Consider the following 20,766-nt stretch of genomic DNA (forward strand, 5'->3'; position numbering starts at 1 on the left):
CCCCCCCTTTTTTTTTTTTTGTGGCTATTTCTTATCCCTTGTTTGATTGCACTCCGTAGATTGGTGTTTTTTTACAAATGAAGGTCTGTGGAGCCCAGCCCTGGCTGAGCAGGTTTGTTGATGCCAGTTTTCCAACGGCATATGCTCACTTCCTGTCTCTCTGTCACATTTTGGTCATTCTCACAATATTTCTTACTTTTTCATTGTGATTATGTGAGGGTGGTGAGTGACTTTTGCTGTAACTGTTATTATTGGTTTTGAGGTCCTGGGAACCTTGCCCGTAGAAGACAGTGAACTTAGTCGATAAATCGTGTGTGTTCCAGCTGCCCTATTAACTGACCATTCCCTCGTCTGTCACCTTCTCCTAAGGCCTCTGACTCCCTGAGACAGAACACTATTGAAATTAGGCCAACTAACATCCCTACAGCAGCCTTTCAGTGTTCAAATGAAGAGTTTCGTGTCCCTCACTTGAAAGCTGGAAATGAACAAAGCTTAGTGAGGAAGACGTGGCGAAGGCAGAGAGGCTATGAAAGGTGAGCATCCTGAACTGGACAGCCAGGTTCTGAATGCAAAGGAAAAGTTCTGGAAGGAAAGTAAAACTGCTACTCCAAGTGATAAGAACACAACCCTAATGCTGATATGAAGGAAGTTTGAGTGGTCTGGATTGGTTAAACCAGCCACAACTTTCCTTTTAGCCAAATCCTAATCCACAGTAGGGCCCTGACTCTCTTCAATTCTGTGAGGGCTGAGAGAGGTGAGGGAACTGCGGAAGAAAAGCTGGAAGCTAGCAGAAGTTGGTTCATGAGGTTTAAGGAAAGAAGCCGTCTCCATAACATGAGAGTGCAAGGTGAAGCAGCAGCAAGTGCTGATGGAGAAGCTGCAGCAAGTTCTCCAGAAGATCCAGCTGAGATCATCGATGAAGGTGGCTGTGTTTAATAACAAATTCTCAGTGTAGACAAAACAGCCTTCTGTTAAAAAAGATGCTATCTAGAACTTTCCTAGCTAGAGAAGTCATTGCCTGGCTTCAAAGGACAGACTGATTCTCTTGTGAGGGGCTAGTACAGTTGGTGACTTGCAGTTGAAGCCAGTGCTCATTTACCATTCTGAAAATCCTAGGGCCCTTAGGAATTATGTGAAACCTCCTCTGCCTGTGCTCTATAAATGGATCACCAAAGGTTGGGTGAGAGCACATCTGTTTACACCATGATTTACTGAATATTTTAAGCCTACTGTTGAGACCTACTGCTCAGGAAAAAAGTGGTTTTTTTCCCAAAATTGTACTGCTTATTGACAGTGCACCTAAGGACTCTGTTGGAGATGTACAAGGGGATGGATGTTGTCATGCCTGGTAACACAACCCCCATTCTGCAGCCCATGGTTCAGGGAGTCATTTTGACTTTCGAGTCTTATTATTTAAAAAATACATTCGTAAGGCTATAGCTGCCATAGATAGTGATTCCTCTGATGGACCTGGGCAACGTCAATTGAGCACCTTCTGGAAAGGATTTATCATTCTAGATGCCATTCAGAACACTTGTGATTCATGGGAGAAGGTCAGAATGTCACAGGAATTTGAGAGACGTTGAGGGGTACAAGTCTTCAATGGAGAAAGTCACTGCAGGTGTGGTGGAAACAGGAAGATAACTAGGATTAGAAGTGGATCCTGAAGATGGAACTGAATTGCTACAATCTCATGATAAACTTGAATGGACAAGGAACTGCTTCTTATGGATGAGTAAAGAAAGTGGTTTCTTGAGTGGGAATGTACTCTTGGTGAAGATGCTATGAACACTGTTTAAATGACAGCAAAGGATTTTGAATATTCCATAATCTTCAGTGGTAAAGCAGCAGTAGGGTTAGGGTTTCAGAGGACGCACTCCAGTTTTGAAGTTCAATTGTGGGTAAAATGCCTTTTTTTTTTTTTTTTTTTTTTTTTTTTACAGGAGTCTTGCTCTGTTGTCTAGGTTGTAGTGCAGTGGTGCTATCTTGGCTCACTGCCACCTCTGCCTCCCAGGTTCAAATGATTCTCCTGCCTCAGCCTTCCGAGTAGCTGGGATTACAGGCACCTGCCACCACGCCCGGCTAATTTTTACATTTTTAATAGACAGGGTTTCACCCTGTTGGCCAGGCTGGTCTTGAACTCCTAACCTCAAATGATCCACCTGCCTTGGCCTCCCAAAGTGCTGGGATTACAGGCGTGAGCCACCGTGCCTGGCCTTGGTAAAATGCTTTTAAACGGCATCACATGTGATAGAGAAATCTTTTGTAGAAGGAAGAATCAGTTGATGTAGCAGACTTCATTGCTGTCCGTTTTAAGAAATAGCCCCAGCCTTCAGTAGCCACCACGCTGATCAGTCAGCAGCCGTCAGCATCGAGGCAGGACCCCCCACCAGCGAAAAGATGATGACTCACCAAAGGCTCAGATGACTGTTAGTGTTTTCAGTGGTAAAATTGATCTTACTTATAAAACACACATTGTGTTTTCAGAGGTAATGCATTTGCTCACTTAACGGAATATAGGATGGTGTGGCTGTGGCTTCTGTATGCACTGGAAAACCAGACAGCTCGTGTGATCTGCCTTACTGCGATCTTTACCTCACAGCGTGGTCTGGAACGAACGGAACCCGCAGAAGCTCTGAGATTGCCTGTGTTTGTCCTAACCACCAGGAGCTGCAGCTGGAAGTCAGTGCTTTTTACCTGAACTAAGTTCTTTTCTGTGTGTTTTTCACCTGGCAGTGTAATTCCATAAGCCTGGCCCTCTCCTGGCTGCAGCATTCCCTTGCACACATCTGGGGGCTGAACCCACACGCAGGCCGTTCCAGCGTGGGCCCTCACTGTGCGGACTGTGGGTGAATAGATGTGCCTGCAAGAGGCTTTTGCTGTCATGACATTTGCCTGTTTAGATCCCAGCCTCAGTCCTCAGACTCCCCTCAGCACACCCCAACCCCGCAGAGTTTTCCTCCCCTCCCCATTTCCCTTTCTTTTTTTTTTTTACTTTTTTATTTTGGTTGCTATAAAAAGGAGCTGACAGGCGAGGCGTCACTGGCCATTAAACCTCCTCCGTGGGTGGCGGGTGGCTCTGCCTCGTGCCGGGCTGGCAGTATTGGCAATGCGGATAAAGAAAAAAACAGGAGATCATCTCAACATGGATGTGATATTTGAGGATGCAAATTTTTTTTGTTTTCTTCCTTTTTAATTCTTTACAAATGATTTTAACTTTATTCCCCAAATGTGGCCTTTGGTGCTTTCTTCTAAAGAAAACAAAACACACATCTAACCAAACAAAATTTTAAAAAATCAGTTGGAAAATTATAATGATCACTTTGAAGTGATGACATCTTTGTGGCTTTTATTTCCAAACACCTGGGGGAGATATTTGGTACTAAACACTCAGTTCTAGATCATGTGCTCAGAAAGGTAAACAGTTCCGCACCTTGTGTCATGGTGTTAACAGTTTTCTTTATGCTTTTAAAGGGAAAAGATATTTGGAAAGTGACATTTTTAATTGGATGATGGGCAGTTTTAATTGCACCTGACCTTTGTGCTTGGTCACAGGCAACATGCAGGCGTCAACTCGGGTGTGGGCCTCTGGGTGCTGTCCGGCCAGCCAGCCGCCTGGGAGGTGAGCATTGGAAAGGCCGCATGTGGTCTGTGAATCAGTTTGCTTTCCACTTTCAGATCTGCTTTCTTTTTGGTGATGGGTTTTGAGTCCTTGTCTGTGAGGAAGGTGGAGAGCCAGTCATCTACCAGGTGGTGACTTTGCCACAACAGGGCCCTGTGGAAGGGCCTCTGGGGTGGAAGTGACATGGAGATGAGGACAACCTGCAGGCTGCTGGGCCTGTGTCTCCTGTCAGTGTTACATCTCCTACCCATATGCCTGAAAGCTTGGTGGTTGTTTTTTTGATTATATTAAATTAGAGTACTTTAACAAAATGTTGTTATGTATTCATGGGGTGTGAGTGCAGTTTTGCTACCTTGATGTACTCCATTGAGGTGAGGCCAGGGCGTTTAGCGTACCCCTCACTGGAGTGACGCTTATTGCACGCACCAGGCAACCTCCCGTCATCCACCCTGCCCCAGATCTCCACCCTGTCCATCAGTCCTGTGTCCACCCCACCCTGGGTCGTCTCTGCCCTGTCCATCAGTCTTCCTGTCGTCCCTGTCCATCAGTCTTCCTGTCGTCCCCTCTGCCCTGGGTCATCTCTGCCCTGTCCATCAGTCCTCCCGTCACCCACTCCACCCCGGGGTCTCCGCCCTGTCAGTCCTCCTGTCACCCACCCCACCCCGGGTCTCTGCCCTGTCAGTCCTCCGCTGTCCCTTTGTGCACGTAGTTTTGCTCCCACTTGCCAGCGAGGACACACACTCTGTCTTTCAGTGTTTGCATTGTTTCACTTAAGATAATGGCCCCCAGTTCTATCCATGTTGCTGCATAAATTAATAAATGTGATTTTATTTTGAGGAAGTGTATAGATTTATATAAATACAACTCTTAGTAATAACTGGCTAATATCCAAGGTTATTGTAAAACTGAGGCTAGGGTCACTGAGGACTCCGTCTGTTGCCCGTGATAGCTTTTCTGAGCTTTGCTGGTTGGTCTGAGTATGGTGCAGATTCCAGAGAACCGTAGTGGGCAGCAGTTGGCAGGAACAGGACCTCACTGCAGCAGTGGTGTTCAGGGGTGGTCTTGGGTGTTTCCTGTATGTTAGCTAGTGAGTGTTTTGTCTTGTGACGACAGAAACTGCCAAGGAGATGTTAGCGGATAATAGTGCGCAGCTGGGCACACCTAGGCCCAGTGGTTCTTTCTGTGCAAAGGAGAATCCTTGTCTCTTACCAGCAGAGCAGCGCTGGCCGTGCCACCACCTGCAGAGCTGCCGTTCCGTCCTTCCCTCTCAGTGTCCTGTGGTATGAACGTAACAGTAACTTCCTGAGCCAGTCCCTTGCTGATGCATGTTTTAAAATTTTTATTGGTTTATTTTTTTGAAACAGGGCCTCACCCTCTTGCCTAGGCTGGACTGCAGTGGCATGATCACAGCTCACTGCAATCTTGACCTCCTGGGCTTAAGTGATCCTCCCACCTCAGCCTCCTGAGTAGCAGGGACTACAGGGCTGTGCCACCACTCCCTGCTAATGTTTGTGTTTTTTGTAGAGATGGAGTCTCACTATGTTGCTTAGGCTGCTCTCGAAATCTTGGCCTCAAGTGATCCTCCTGCCTCAGCCTCCAGAGTTCTGGGATTACAGGTGTGACCCAGCATGCCTGGCTTCCTGTTGATGCATTTTAGAATTGTTTCCAAGTTAGGATATTGTTTTTAAAAGTGAGAGGAGATTTAGTGTATCTCTGTTTTACCCTTTTAAAGTTCCTCATTTAAGAAGGGCTACTCAGAAACTAATAAAATAAGAACTTAAGGAAATAATTGCATTTGAATTGCTCTACTTAACAGCTTTGTTTTGACCTTGTCAGATTCCGTCACTTTTCTTTGAGATAACTGTAAGACAGCCATCACGCTATTGACACATACTAGAAACTTCCTAACTGTGAGGTACTTCAGGACAGACTCCGGAGACAGGGGCGGGTGTCTGAGTCCACAAGTCAGCAGAAACCAGCATGATATGCAGAGGGGGCAGAATGGGGAGGGGTGACTGCCTAAAGCATCAGCTTACATTTGGAAAAGATGGTGGTGACCATGCTGTGTGCATGTCCACTGCAGAGCCAGGGCCTGGGTGGCACGTGAGGGTCGCCTGGCAGCCTCTGATCAGCATCTGCACGCTGTGTGCACTCAGCCACCCTCAGCTAGCTCTGCTTGAAGTCCCTGCACACATCTGAGCTGCAGGGTTTCTGGTGCTCAGCAGCAGAGCAGAGAAACACTTCATTTAACACCGTCTTTGGAGAGCACGATGTTCCAGAGAAGCGATTTCTCCAATGATCCCTCAAGAACCAACACTTTGTAAAAAAAGACTATTTCGTGTGTGTGTGTGTGTAAGAGAGGAACATACCAGTGCTTTAGGAGTGTGCACGCACTGCCACGCTGCCTCCCTGCCCTGATGGCCTCACGGGCTGGGTGTTACTGTTTGTCTCTGTTGTGTTTTGTTTTGTTTTGGCTTCTCTGGAAGTCAGTTGTTGCTTTTTGCCCTTTTTGTGTTGGTTTCTAATGCTGTTTCTCATTCAATCCCACCGATTTCTCTTACTTACTGCTCCTGAACATTCTGAAACTGATATGTAGAGATGAAAATGAACCCTGAATAAAAGACTCAGGGCCATTCCTATGAAGAAAGAACATGAGTGCATGGGCGTTAGGAATTTCTTCTGTATACCAGAAGGCCGTGCTGCACAACAAGTCAAGAGCATCTATTTGGAAAATATGTCTGTATAGGCTCCTGCAGATGCAGTAGTTGTAAGAAACAGTCTCTGTCCTTAGTAGCCTTGACATTCTAGGATGATCAGATCAGTACACGAGACAGAGGAGAGCAAGAGAACACAGAGCTGAGTGCTGTGTGCTTATTCCAGAGATCACAGAGCTGAGTGCTGTTACTGAGTCCAGGCGCCACAGATCAGTGTTTCTGTAATGGGTCTTCTTTCTTTGTGTCATAGCCAAGGTGAAGCTCTTCAGCTAGCAGAAGAGTGTTCTCACTGTGCCCCCATAGTTCATGGACCTGATCTGTAGAACCTTATTTTTGGCTGGGTGAGGTGGTCAGGTTATACTGAACTAAATGTTTTGTTTGAATAGTCTGTGGAAAGGTTCTTATTAATTCAGTTAATCAGACCTTAGGGAGGCTTTAGCGTAGTCTGAAGTCACTTTAGAAGCTCTTCTCTGTGGGCTGTGGTAAACACGGATATTGCAGAGGCTTCTTGTAGCTTTGCTGTGGTGCCTGTTGGCAGCACTTCCAGCCCTTAGGGTGCTATGGTGTGCCTAACACTGCTGACCTTATAAGTGGCCGGTCACTTGCCCCCTTCGCTGGGAGGAGGGAGGCGTCACTGGAGTGACTTTATCTCCTCCTCTGCTGCACACTGTCTCAGGAGGAGCAGGGCCTGCACGCAGCCAGTGCTTACTAAATATTTGTTGCATGAACAGTTCTGTGGTGCAGCCCTTATCAGTGACTTAGTTGGGAAATCTCTCATTATTTTTGCTGAGGGGTTTGGAGAGTAGCATGGCCCCATGAGACTACTGAGGTAGAACTATGCATTAGGAGAGCTGACTTCTCCAGGGAACAGTTGAATTTGAAATTCTGAAAAAGAATCATGTGTGATACATACTTGATTTTTGCTTTGATAGTTTTTTATTTTAAGGGTCCACTTTTTTAGGAGGTAGCCATCAAGGAGTATTTAGAAATGTGTCTTATTGGAATGTGACTTTTCCGTTTCTTGGTCAGTCCTCCGAGTTCGTCAAACGAATGCTTGTGTGAGTTCTTGAATTCTGAAAGATGTGGGTGATGAGAAAGGCCGGGATGGAACTTCGGAGACCCCGAGTGTGCATTTGGGCTGCCTGGCTGTGAAGGGAAGACCTGATTAATGTGTTAGGAGTTGGATTTCATGCAGATAGCTTAGAAATTGCAGGAAGGGCTCTGATGACTCTGAACACAACGCAACTACCCCACATCTTCCCTTGCACTGTGAAGCCCCCTCTCCGGGGGGCACCCGGGGGTCCTGGGCTGGCTTGTTGGGGCGTCCTTTGGTTACTTACTCAGAGCACTGTTTTAAGGTCAGGGTTGTTGGTGACACAGGTGTTGTACTTTTGTATCAGCACTGTAATAGAACAGTTGACCTGCCAAAATAATAAAGCCACAGTGGTGCCTGTTTCACAGCTGTTCATTTTCAAAGATCTATTCTCGGTGCCTTGACTGAGAAGCCTGGGTTCCAAGGAAGGGACTGCCGTCCGCAGGCCTCCCCCTGGAGCACCCTTGCTCTCTGTGGACACACAGGCGTGCTCCTCAGAGGTAAACACATTGCCTCGAGGAAGCTGCGTTTTAAAAATAGGAAAGGAAACGATCGTCGGTGTTTGATGTCGTGCCGGAAAAGCACTCCCATCGGCGCTTTGTGGCCCAGTGTTTTCCACATCGTGTCTTCCTTTCCTTAGCCGTGAAATTTCGGCAGATTGTTATGCAGAAGCGGTTCTGTGTCTCTGTGTGACTGCGAGACAGCTGTTGGTCCTAATGAGGATGCCAGCTTCGCGGCGTTTCCGCTGATGGAGACCCGCGGAGGGAGCGGAATGTTCCAGACCAGGCAGTGGTGTGCGGCGAGGAGGTGCCGCACTGTCAGCTGGAGGAGCACGCTCGGCTGCCCCACACGACAAGATAAATGAGTTTGCCGGAGTTTGGCAGCGTCGGAACCATTTCCAGTGCACGGCCGTGCGCGCCAGCCTCCCCGTGGGACCTGTGGGCTGAGGGTGCCTTGGAAACTGCTGCCTCTTTGCCAGTTCTTTTTTCTTTTGATGTCCGACAATACTTGTCAGGATTGTGATTTATTAAAAACCTAATGTCTTTCAGCATTTCATTAACATGGGGTTAGGCGATCTTTTGTTGAGCCTTTTTTCCTATTAATTTAGCAGAATGTTCACTGAAATTTAACTTGGCCAAACCTCCTGAAGACTCCAGTTCAGAGAGAAGTCGGGGGCAGCTCTCCTCTGGCTCTTCCAGGCTCCCCCAGCAGTCGGAGTCCTCTAAGCCTCATTGTAACCTTCTCACTGAAGCATGGCAGTGTCTGATTCATAGTCAAGCCCTCACGTTGTTCTTTATTTTTTTAGATGAAGAATCTGGAGGCGTTACTGGGTTGATTTTGCAGAGTTTCTCTTCTCTGCTCATGCTGCTGTAGTTACCCGTGCTGCCCTCATTACCCGTGCTGCCCTTGTTACCTGGCTGGGCGTTTGTTCGTGTCCTGCCCCGTGTGATGCCGCAGTTTCCAGTCGGGCAGTTTCCCCCCAGGAGACGATGTTGGTTGTCACCCCTGGGGAGGGGCCTGCTCTAGTTTCTCATGAACCTGGGCAGGGCGGCTGCTACATCCACAGGCCAGGATGCCGCACCACAGGGAAGGGCCCCGAGCGGGGGAATAAGTGTCAGCAAATCCACACAGCAGCTGTGGGCACCACGACCAGGCCTTTGAGAAGGCAGACGTGAAAACGGTCGCTGCCACATTATCCCGACTGTGTTCCGGGGCCTCAGTGTCAGAGCGTGTTGCCAGGTGGTGTTGACACTCCTTGATTCTTAGTAGCTTTGCTGTACTTTGATGTTATATTTTTAAAAACCTTGTCTTAATGCAGTGGAACTTAGACTTAATTAGAACTCAGCTTGTGTCCACTTAAATGAGGAGGATTTTCATAAATGGGCTTGTTGACTGGATGGTGCTCCTCTCATCCAGGGCCGCATAGAGCATGAAATCCCATGTCACGGTACAGCTTCAGTGGCTGGGACAACTGGCATTTAATTGGACTCCAGAGTTCCCAGCAATTTTTATGGACTGGACCTTGGTGAGGGTAGATGTGGAAACCAAGCTTTTGGTCCATGTAAATTAGTGATTTGTGATGACAAGAGGACACTTCCTTCATGGATAGGTGGAAATTCACATGCTTATCATCTGTGTAGGTATCTCAGCCGCTTTAGTGAGGGGTGAGGTGGGTTTTGAGCCTCTGTACAGAGTGAGTGACCCCAGTTTTTTGTGCCCTGGGAGACAGTGTAGGGGTCAAGCCTGTGTCTCTCCGAGAGGGCACTGCCCCTGCATCTCAGGATCTGCCCACTGTGCCCTGGAGTCAGACCATGTCTTCCTGGGTAGGCCAGTCATGGGGGACTGGCGAGCACGCAGACCCACCCCAGCCCTGAGCCAGGCAGGACATGCAGACCCCCTGGCCACTGCTGAAGATAGCTGTGGATCCTGCCTGGATGGTGTGCCCTGAGCTCACAGGGAAAGTAAGGTTTTTATCACACTCTTTTTACAGAACTTTGCCAGTGAGCAAAGAGGTGATTGAATTTTCTTCTTCAAATGTCGTTTTATTATTTGAGTCCTAAATACCTTTTGGCGAGTGCCAGAGACTTTCCTTTGATTGCTGGTTAAGATAGTCACCTCAGCCACCGCCAGCACAGCCTCAGCCAGTGAGGACATGGTTTCCTCTGCAGATTTTGCCTGGGTTTCTTCAGTGATTCTCAGTGCAATTCAAGTGATAACGTACTTTGTTTATATGTTTAATCCAATTTCACCACTAGTAAGGGTATTTAATATACTTAGCACCATATCATACACTGTTTTTTACATTTCAAGAGCAAAGTTGATGAAAGAGTTTAACACAAACTGATGAAACCTTTCTTCCCCATCTCTTCTTGTTTTTATGGTACTTTTCATCTTTAGGGTGTGTCTCCTATCTTAGCCGTTTCAGGGCCTCTTTGGTTCCTTGAGCCCCTCTCCCTGAGGGCCACATATTTCAACACATTTGAATTAAAAAGAAAACTATTATTATTTTGGATTTATATAAGCAGGTTCCAAGAGTGGTTGTGATGTTGAATTTTTCTCCTCAAACTTTTTAAGATAAAAATTGTGTTTAAATATATACATAATATAAAACTTACCATTTTAACTGTTTTTATGTGTGTATTTCAGTGGCATTAAATCAATTCACATTGTTGTACAACCACCAGCACTATTTCCCGTGCTTTTTCATTATCTCAAATGGAAACTCTGCACTCGTGAAACTATTCTTGCCTGTCCTCCAGACCCCTAGAACCTGTGTTCTACTTCCTGTGTCTATGAATTTGCCTAGTCCAGGGATCTTAGATGTGCCTGTGAAACTATTCTTGCCTGTCCCCCAGACCCCGAGAACCTCTGTTCTACTTCCGGTGTCTATGAATTTGCCTAGTCCAGGGATCTTAGATGAGGGGGATTCTTGAAAGTTCATTCATGTCATAGCTTGTGTTAGAGTTTCTTTTTTACGACTGAATAATATTCCATTGTGTGTACACGCCACATTAAATCCATCTGCTGATGGATATGTGGGTTGTTTGCATCTCTTTGGCCGTTGTCAGTAATGCTACTGTGAATGCTGGTGTGTGGGGCTTCTTGGCTGTTGGTATATCTTCTTTGGGAAAATGTTGTTCCAAGTTCTTTGTCTGTGTTTGAATTGTTGAGTTGTCAGAATGTTTTTCTCTAACTCCTGTGTTATGATTACATTGATTGAGAGTGTTGTTGGAATGGATTTTTTTAAATTCTCTGCCATAGACCCGGATGTGTAGACATTTGGGCATGTTCTGTTTGTTCCGTTGCCTGGAGATGTGGAGTAGAGTAGAATGGACTGTGTGTTTCTAATCCACTGGGAAGAAATCAGGTGTCCTTTTCTTGCACTGGTGGAGAGGCTTTGGGAGGCGGGAGCAGTTTGCAGATGAGACAGCTGTGAGTTTGCGCTTCTCCGACCTCCTTCCCACCCACTTGGTCAGGGTTGTGTGTGGGGTGTGGTGTCGCGTCCTGCACCTGCTGTTGTGTCTGACCCTGTGCCCTCTGCTTATAGCACTGTGACCTCTGCCGTGTTCACCGTGGGAGACAACGTGGTTTCAGGCAGCGATGACCGCACGGTGAAAGTCTGGGACTTGAAAAATATGAGATCCCCCATTGCAACTATTCGCACGGACTCTGCCATTAACAGGTAACGTCAAACTGTTGGTTAAGTAAGTGGCGTAGTCTGGTGGGAAAGGGTTGATTGTGATTTCATGTTTTATTCGTGGAGGTTTAATTGATAGAACCCTGGGAACAATGGTTAGGTTCCTTTGTCCTCTAATGCAGTTTCAGTATTCCATGAAAACTTAAACTAAACTGAGCCTAAAACCAGGTAGGATCGGTGAGATTTGTAAGAATGAGAATGACCCATTTGTGGCAGACGTGCAGGGCTTCTCTTGACTTCTTGTGAGGGTTGGTCTTGTGTCTGGGTGTGTCTGGTTCTACCATTGAGCAGTGTGTGTGTGTGTGTATTGTGTGTGTGTGCATGGGGTCTGTGTGATCTTGTAGCTACGTGTGAGTAACTTGGTCTCTTTTGAATACTGTAAGCAGGTGGCACACACAGTGTGTTAATGTAGTTAGCCTTGAAATGTGAATAATATGGAACCTCCTGCCTCATTATCTGTAAATTCAAAAACTTACAGTGTCACTGTTTTATACACAACCCACTTTTACCTCTTTGCAGGATCAATGTATGTGTCGGCCAAAAAATCATAGCCCTCCCCCATGACAACCGACAAGTGAGACTGTTTGATATGTCAGGAGTGCGCCTGGCACGGCTTCCCCGGAGCAGCCGACAGGTAACAGCACGGTCGGTGTGCATATGCAGGGCATGGTGGAGGAGGACGGGTAGAGATATTTTACGTTCTTATTTGTTACTAAGTCTTTGCATGCTAAGTTTTCGTTGGAAATACTTGAGCTGTATTTAGAGTTCATAAAATTTAAAGTTGAAGAAGTAGAGTTGTACACCCGAGTTATCCCACACCTACCTCAGTGTTCTTTTTTTTTTTTTTTTTTTTTTTTTTGAGATGGAGTTTTGCTCTTGTTGCCCAGGCTGGAGTGCAGTGGCGTAATCTCACCGCAACCTCTGTCTCGCGGGTTCAAGCAATTCTTATGCCTCAGCTTCCCCAGTAGCTGAGATTACAGGCATGTGCCACCATACCTGGCTAATTTTGTACTTCTGGTAGAGATGGGGTTTCTCCAAGTTGGTCAGGCTGGTCTCAAACTCCTGACCTCAGGTGATCTGCCTGCCTCAGCTTCCCAAAGTGCTAGGATTATAGGCATGAGCCACTGCACCCAGCCCAGTGTTCTTAATAGCATGATCAGTTTTTAAGTTTAAAAATAAACAAAACATGCATTTCCTCTGTTTCACAGCCATGCGGAACGAGCCCTTTGGTGCACGTGTTAGTGGTGGCAGCTCTGTAGGGAAGCAGTCTTAGATGTCTGCAGTTGTATCTGTACGGACTGGAAGTGTTGAGTGGGCGTTGTGGCCAGGCAGAAGCCAGGTTGGTTGTAGACTGGGGGGTCTTTAAGGTGGGATCTCTTCTACCTCCAGCCAGAAAAACACGTTTCTATGGCAGGCTGTTGCGACAGGAAAAAATCTATTTAAATTTTAGTTTCTTGTTAGTGAAGGGTTGCTCCTTGCTAACTTTGGAAGACAGCAGAGGGAGTCTCTTGCTATGTGCTGTTCAGCCCACCTGTCCTGGTTGCCTGGAAGGTGCAAAGAGAATCGAGACTCCGCGGCACCCGCACAGATGTAGAGGCCCAGGGGGCCTGGGGGCCAGTGTTCAAATTCCCTTGCGACTCTGATGAGCTCTGCAGTCGGGCTTTGCTGTAGTGTGGGCGGCATTTGCTGTTGGCTTTCCCCTGGGAGGTCACAGGGGCAGCTGCGATGCACAGAAACTCCCCGTGGTCAAGGCAGCGCCTCCCCAGCCTTGTGCGTAATGGGACCCCTCACAGAGGATCCCTCTTTCCTGTCTTTTGATCTTGTTGGAGTACCGTCTGGATACCTGTGTGAGCAAATGGATTTGTTCCCCGAGGCCTCCTGTGGCTGCACAGGGCCGCACACGCCTGCAGGCCGCTCTGGTGGCCCCCTCAGTGCCTCTGTGGCTCAGTCTGGAGACCAGCTCGTGGCCCATGGGCTGCAGCTGCTCTGCGGGGTGTGAGCCTCAGAAACTGCAGGCAGGCTGGGTGATCCGGGAGGCACGTGCGAAAGTGGGGGCTCTCTCAGCGCAGCAACACCTTTTCTTCAAGTGGCACAGACTTTCTGGAAATGACCTTCACTGAGACCGGGTGTCTCTTCAGTCCCCTTCACCACGTTAGAGTGCACTGTTTGAAGTTAATTATTGATGTTTTCACTCCTTGATACACATCAAAATAGTGGAGTAGAAAAATTTCATGAAATTAGAGTGACTAAAATATGCTTCACAACTCTTAACACAGCCATAAATTGCTCGTCCTGGGGAATCTTTTCATGTTTTGTTAACAGCTGAGTATCACTTATGTGTCCTCTCAGCTGCATCTTAAACATAGTAGAATGTTGTCTTTTCAACATGCCTGTGTGAATTGTAAAATTTCTGTGCAGCATGTGAAGTTTGCATTTTGAAGCACAAATTCATAAGAACTATTTGTTTATGACTATGAATTATGACTTTATTACTTTGAGAGTATTTTCCCTCAGAGAAATGGAATTCTGAATGGTTCTTTGTGGCCCTAATTCTGTGTAGACAGTTTTGTTTTCAGTTATCTGTGAACATTCAACTTATTTTTTATTTTTTAATTATACTTTAAGTTCTAGGGTACATATGCACAACGTGCAGGTTTGTTACATATGTATACATGTGCCATGTTGGTGTGCTGTACCCATTAACTTGTGAAATAGATTTATTTTTAAGATTAATGAATGTGATTTAACTTTATTTAGAACTTGTAACACCTCTTCAGATAAATAAATGTGATTTTCAGTGTCGCAGAACCCTGCTGGAAATCACCGACTTGTTCTTACTTCTTCAGCTGACCGGCTTGGAAGAGAGAAAACAAAACACTTATTTGAGCCTTTAAGTAGTGGAGTGAAAGGAACTGATTGAAAATATTTCCCTGTAGTGCTGGAGTAGGTGTCACTTCCCAGCGTGAGTTTTGGGAAAGCGAGCTTAGTGGAGAGTCAGGAGGTCCACGGTCAGGGTTCCTGTGAAGAGCAGGCTCATGGGGCGCGAGGGTCACTGCGTGAGGGTCTCTGTGATGTGGAGACTCACGGGGCACGAGGATCCCTATGAAGTGAGGGCTCATGGGGTGTGAGGGTCCCCGCGAAGTGGAGGCCCACGGGGCTCAAGGGTCCCCGCGAAGTGGAGGCCCACTGGGCCCCGTGCTGAGTGTCCTGGAGCAGCACATCATGTGCACTGGGGCTGCCACGATGGCATGGGACATCTTCGGGGTGCATCTGCTTCCTGGGTGGCAATGCTGTGGGCGCACGAGAGATGGAAATCCCATGGGAGCTCTGCCGGGGTGAAAGCCTGGCTGGCTTTCTTCTGGAAGCTCTTTGTCTTTGGCACTTCTGCAGCAAATGCCTTGAGTTTCACTGTGAAGAGCTCTTGCCCACAGCCTTGGTTTTACTGTCAGTTAATGGATGCATTGCTGCTTCCTTTTTTGTGCCTTTTGTAAGCCTTTGTTATGTGGTCTTTCTTACAATTATTTTATTTTTCTGGCCTTTTGTGATTCTCTCTCCAGATGTATAAATAGCTATTGTGGTTCTCTCTCCAGATGTATAAATAGCATATTTATACGTGAATATTTTGCAGGAAAATTTTATGCCATTCTTTGGGTGTTTCTTAATCTGTCAGCTTTACTTAATACTGACTCACTCTTGTACCTTATGCTGTAATAGCAACGTATCAGAGCTGTTGTGTAATTTAGAAAATGCAGATGGGTCCTAAGGCACTGCTTACAGACATTCTAAGTGTTGGCTAAGAGCCTGCATCTGCTACCTACATACACACCGATATGCTATTGCTCTGTCACATATTTTGCAGTAACTTTTCCAACATGCTGATATTTAACTGGAATTGCTGAAGATGGCAGGAATCTACCTAAAAGGCCATTTATTTATCCTTGTTTTATATGACACCAAATGTATTTTTCCAGTTCCTTTATTACCGAAGCCAGTTATTTGTTAAAATCCTATTTGAAGTATTTGAGTGAATATCATTTAATTTACCCCTAAATATCTCCTAGCCTCATTTATTCAAAATTTTCACATTGATCATTAGTTTTTTTTGTCTGACTGTAATGTTACTCGTATTTTCTTAAAGAAGGAGTCATACAGTGGTTTTGGGGCAGGTTCCACCAACCCTTGTGCTCACCGGCATCTTGGCCTCACTCGTCCTGGCCTGGCTGCACGTCCTGGCGGCTCTGCCGGGCTCGGCGATCCGTGCTCGGCGGTCAGTGCTCGGTGGTCCGTGCTCTATGATCCATGGGGTGCTCGGTGGTCTGTGTTCGGCAGTGGTTGGTGCTTGGCGGTCCGTGATCCATGGTCCATGCTCGGTGGTCCATGATCCATGGTCCATGCTTGGCGGTCCGTGCTCCGCAGTCCTTGGTACTAATCCTGGGCACCATGTTATTTTCTTGTAACTTTCTTACTTTGAGTGATGTGGTTATTCATTTCGCTGAGGTCTTATAAATCTTACTTTTGGGAATAATGCACTGATTTTGGTTTGTTTGATCGTCACTAGGGTCACAGGAGAATGGTGTGCTGCTCGGCATGGAGTGAAGACCACCCCGTGTGCAATCTGTTCACCTGTGGGTTTGACCGGCAAGCCATTGGTTGGAACATCAACATCCCTGCATTGCTACAAGAAAAATAAGGACACCGGCAGTCCTTAGTTTCACTCTTCGCCAGCACAGACCTTTGATGGGTGCAGGCTTTTCTGCATATTAATCAGCCATTTTGTGAGAGTTTGACCCTGGGAAGGGTGCTTTGTATATGTTCTTTTCACATAGTGCCCAGCTTGCATGAAATGTACAGAGAAATGTGTGGTCGTATTTTTTTCTTTTGTCTTGTATATGTGTGTGTATTGGGTCCTCTGGGCAGTAGAGGCGAAGCTCACCTCCCATGTAGCACATGAAATGCTTGTGAGTTGTTGACATTGGACAGGTGAACAGTAGGGCATTACATTTGTGTGAATTACATGTGAACCTCTGTATTACGTTGCGGCGTCGGCAGTCCTGCGTTCCCTGAAGTAACTGTATGTGTCTGCCTGTGCTGGGAAGACTGTGGGGCTGCCTGTGTTGGCTGGTGACCAGCAGGATCACTCCGGGAGTTTGTGTTTACCTCGCGTGAAGTTCAGCACGTGCTGTCGTGCAGTCAGCTTCCACTCTGATTTCTGTTACAGTTCTGCAAAGGTAACCTGGAGTTGAGAAGTTAAAAAACATGGGATGTTGGATTTGCACCATTTGGAGTTTCTTTAGGAAAGAAAAGTTTTCTGCTTTTTTATAGAAAATCATTTCAATCTCCTGAGCTCTCATCCTAGCAAATTTTGAAATAGGATTCTAATCACCGATTTCAAATATTAAGCAAAATGTAAAGCACTTTAATTTATAGCTATGGTTATAAACAGGCTTTAGATGTTTCAAATGACTTGTCCATTGAATGTGACTTGACCTTGATAAGAGGCCCTGCCGCCTGCACACAGAGCCCAGTTAATTCTCCGCACCTCGGTTGTGTGCTTCCGAATGGGCTCACTCCCGTGGTGGTGTTTGAGAGCCAACAACACTACCTCAGAGACGGGTCTTTGGGAAACTTTGGGTCTCACTGTTGCCTGGCTGGAGCACTTTGGTTTATAGCTGGAATACTGAGTTCAGTTCAGAAGGCTGGAAAGACAGTCACACCGACGTGTCCTGAAGGTGTAGGCTCTCCACTTAGGCGCACAAGCTGATGGCCGCAGCCAGCAGGCCCCGGTGACGAGACACTTCCAGCCCCCATGGTGGGGATGCCTCTCAGTGCCAGTCCCGCTACTGCTGAGGTAGCCTGGTGTTCTTGCCTTCTTGGAAATTACTGCTCACCTGGTATCTGTATGTTAATGTTTCTTGCTGAGTTACGGTTTTGATAAAGAGGCTCTCATTTCTTGCCTCTTGTATTTTCAGTCCTTTCAATACGTCCACTTGGAGGCTCACCACTTGGAGAGACAGAGGAAGGTAATATTTGCAGCTGTCATGTGACACCCCCAGGTCTTTGTGTTTTGCCCCGTTTTATGGTGAGGTAGGAGGGAACCCATCTGGTGACTGGTAGATGCAGGTGCATTAGGACGTGGGACTTTTGGACCCGTCCTTTGGTGCAGCTCGCCAGGGCTGAGAGGCACCTCCCTACTTGGGTCTTCAGGAGCTGGCCCGAGGAACTTTGAATCTAAGTCATCTAGAATGACTCTGAAATGACTGACAGCCTGGGGCCCAAGAATAACTGATAACGACCTCAGATGGATCTGACGTGGCTGAGGGACAAACAGCAAATATTTCAGTCATTTGATTTTACAGATAAAAAATGTGTTGTATTTTTGTCCGACATCGTTTCCTGACTGCACTGTTCTGAGAACGGAGCCTACCTGGTCCCTCTGGTTGATTAGACTCTCAGGTTTCAGCTCCTGCTGTCCTGAGCGAACTTGCCTGATGCAGGGCTGTGCTGTGTCCAGATGTTGCTGGGGCCTCGCTTTTCTCTTGGCCGGAGGTCCAATTCCCTGAGCCTCCCGCACTGCACATGCAAAGGTCTGAGCCCAGGGCAGCTTCTGGGGCCACTGCACAGGCCGCCTGCTTGGGTTCCTCGGGGTTTAATTTGAAAGTCTGGGTGTTTTAGGATGATGGTTAGGAACATTGAAAAATGGCTGCAAATAGCCAAATCCAGATCTCTGCCAGATTAAACATTTTTGAGGCTTTTAAAAATCAATATTCCTAGTGGTCATTGAGTTCCAGGCACACTGGTGCCCTTCACTGCCACAGCTGCTCACCTTCTCCAGCGAACTGGAGGGACCTCAGAAACTGGATTCCTGCACGTCCTTCGGGGCGCAGCCCTGCGGTGCTCAGGCACAGCTCTCAGGAGCGGGGGCGCCTTGCTGTTCGCTGCTGTGTCATCTTCTAATGTGAGCTCATCCACTGCTGCTGCAGCGTGTTAATCAGGAGTCACAGACAAGATTGGGGATGGTGCGTGTATGTGCGTGTGCATGTGTGTGTGGCTAAATTAAGTCATACTGTCAACCACATGTGATCTCGTGTGAAACAGTGTTTGGAAGTGGGAACAGTTTTGTCCTGTATGCTGATGTGTCCAGAATTTCATTTAATGATAGACAGAAAATGTGTGGTTACTGAAAAGTGTGTATCAATACAGAATTTCTTAACAGCCATGCTGTTGGGCAAAACAACTCTTTTTCAACCACTGCTCATCAGTTTCGGTAGAGACAAAAACTCTGTACATATTTTGGAATCTAAAGAATCCTCTATAAATCATTTGTTACTTAAATCTGTGAAAAACATGTTTCTTTGGAGGAAAATGTATGCATTTATAAGTGTTCTGTGGAATCAGTTTTTATTGTATTGATATAATTGTCTCTAAGTGTTGAGTGTCTTCATTGCAATATGAAATTCATTAAAATGTCCATGTTCCATAATTATTATTACAAAAGCTTTGTGTTATTGGGAGTCTTTTATTATTTTTACAGTTTTTCATGTTTTGTTTTGGTGAAACATTGTGAATGACTATATAAATATCACGATGACCTAGAAATTGAACAAATATAATACTGGTCACTCGAAAAATTTTCAGGCTTAAAAAATCAGTTGTGTTTTCTATCTATCTCTTATGTTAACATTCAACAATATATAATTATGCTGCTTCATCCCTCATCAGGACCCTGAAAACTTCCAAAAGGGTTAACAGTTTGACACAATTTTTGGTAAAGTTCCTCAGTACAATAAAATGCTCATACTGTTCTCATTGCAGTAAGCTTTTTTGAAAGTTAAAAAACAAAACAAAACAAAAAAACAAAAAAAACCTTACAGAAAGTGGTGGGTGCCATTTTCTGTGGGAGAATGCAAACCAGATTGGGCGTGGCTCCTGGAGGCTCCTGGTGCATGGCCATGTCCGACCCACGCGTGGAGGCTGAGACTGTGGCTGAGGCCATGCCTGAAGCTGAGGCCGAGGCTGAGACCAGCGCTGGTGCTGTGGCTGTGGCTGAGGCTGAGGCCTAGGCTGGGCACCTGGGGCTGGGGCTGAGGCAGAGGCGGAGGCCTTGGCTGAGGCTTTGGCCGAGGCTGAGACCAGGGCTGTGGCTGTGGTGGTGGCCGTGGCTGAGGCTGAGGCCGTGGCTGAGGCTGTGGCTGTGGCTGAGACTGCTGTGGTCTCAGCAGGTGGAGAGTCTGGGAGGATTCTTGCTTGAGCAGATAGTGGCTCCTTCACACTGGCAAGGCCACTGCCTAAGCTGCATTAGTGCTGGGAGTATCTTCACACCCAGAAAGGCAGACCATTTCTCCACTGGTTACTTAACTTTCCTACTTTCCTCCTTAAATAGCCTGTGATTATTGTCTAAATTTCATAATGTTACATCTTCAGTGAATTTAAAAGTTCATGCTCTATTAATATCAAGAATCCTGATAGAAACGCTTACACATTGCTGTGATTTCACCAAAACGCCAGGGCACTGGTCTCCCTTACTATCCATAGGTTTACTGTTTTTCCCTAATAACTTAGAATTTTAAAAAATTATGCTAAAATTTGGGAACACCTGAATTTATTATATGTAACATACACAGTTCATCTTATAGTGGGAAGAAGCTGAAAATGAAATTAGCTAAAAGTCTTGTGTGACTTTATTTTATTAAAAAAATTTTTTTTTGAGATGGTGTCTCACTGTGTTGTCTAGGCTGGTCTCGAACTTCTAAGCTCAAGCAATTGCTCACCTTTGCCTCTCAAAGTGCTAGGATTACTGGCTTGAGCCACCACACCTGGCCAAAAGCCTTGTGTAATGTAAAATTAATTTTAGTAGAATATCTTTTATTAAGCAGCTTTTGGTTAAAATGAAAATGAATTAAGCAGGTCTTTGGAGATGCAAAGTGGAAACCAAGCGAGAGTTTCCTGAGGCCTCTTGATTTGTGGGCCGAGTGGAGAATGGTGAGGAGCTGCTTTGGGTATCTGGTCAAGGAGGCTTCTCTGAGGTTGGTCAAGGCATCAGGAAGTGGCAGGGAGAGTTCCCAGTGAGCAGAGCGCCATATGCAAAAACAAGGTGAGCTTGGCACACTTCAGGTGTGCCTACCTCACACCAAACAAAAAT

At 46.4% G+C, this 20,766-nt stretch overlaps 1 protein-coding gene across 3 annotated transcripts in view; it reads left to right on the plus strand.

Moving 5' to 3' along the window:
* Positions 1–19,138, plus strand: part of WDR37 (WD repeat domain 37) — an 86,399-nt gene extending 67,261 nt beyond the window's left edge. For all 3 annotated transcript variants that reach the window (XM_011991561.1, XM_011991559.1, XM_011991560.1), the window contains exons 12-14: positions 11,478–11,612; positions 12,147–12,261; positions 16,186–19,138. In XM_011991561.1, coding sequence (XP_011846951.1) covers positions 11,478–11,612; positions 12,147–12,261; positions 16,186–16,317 — 382 coding nt within the window. In that variant the 3' untranslated portion in view covers positions 16,318–19,138. The remainder of the gene's footprint in view (positions 1–11,477; positions 11,613–12,146; positions 12,262–16,185) is intronic.
* The last annotated feature ends 1,628 nt before the right edge of the window (positions 19,139–20,766 follow it).

Source organism: Mandrillus leucophaeus, unplaced genomic scaffold (assembly GCF_000951045.1).
Source record: "Mandrillus leucophaeus isolate KB7577 unplaced genomic scaffold, Mleu.le_1.0 Scaffold399, whole genome shotgun sequence".
NCBI classification, from domain to species: Eukaryota; Metazoa; Chordata; class Mammalia; order Primates; family Cercopithecidae; genus Mandrillus; species Mandrillus leucophaeus.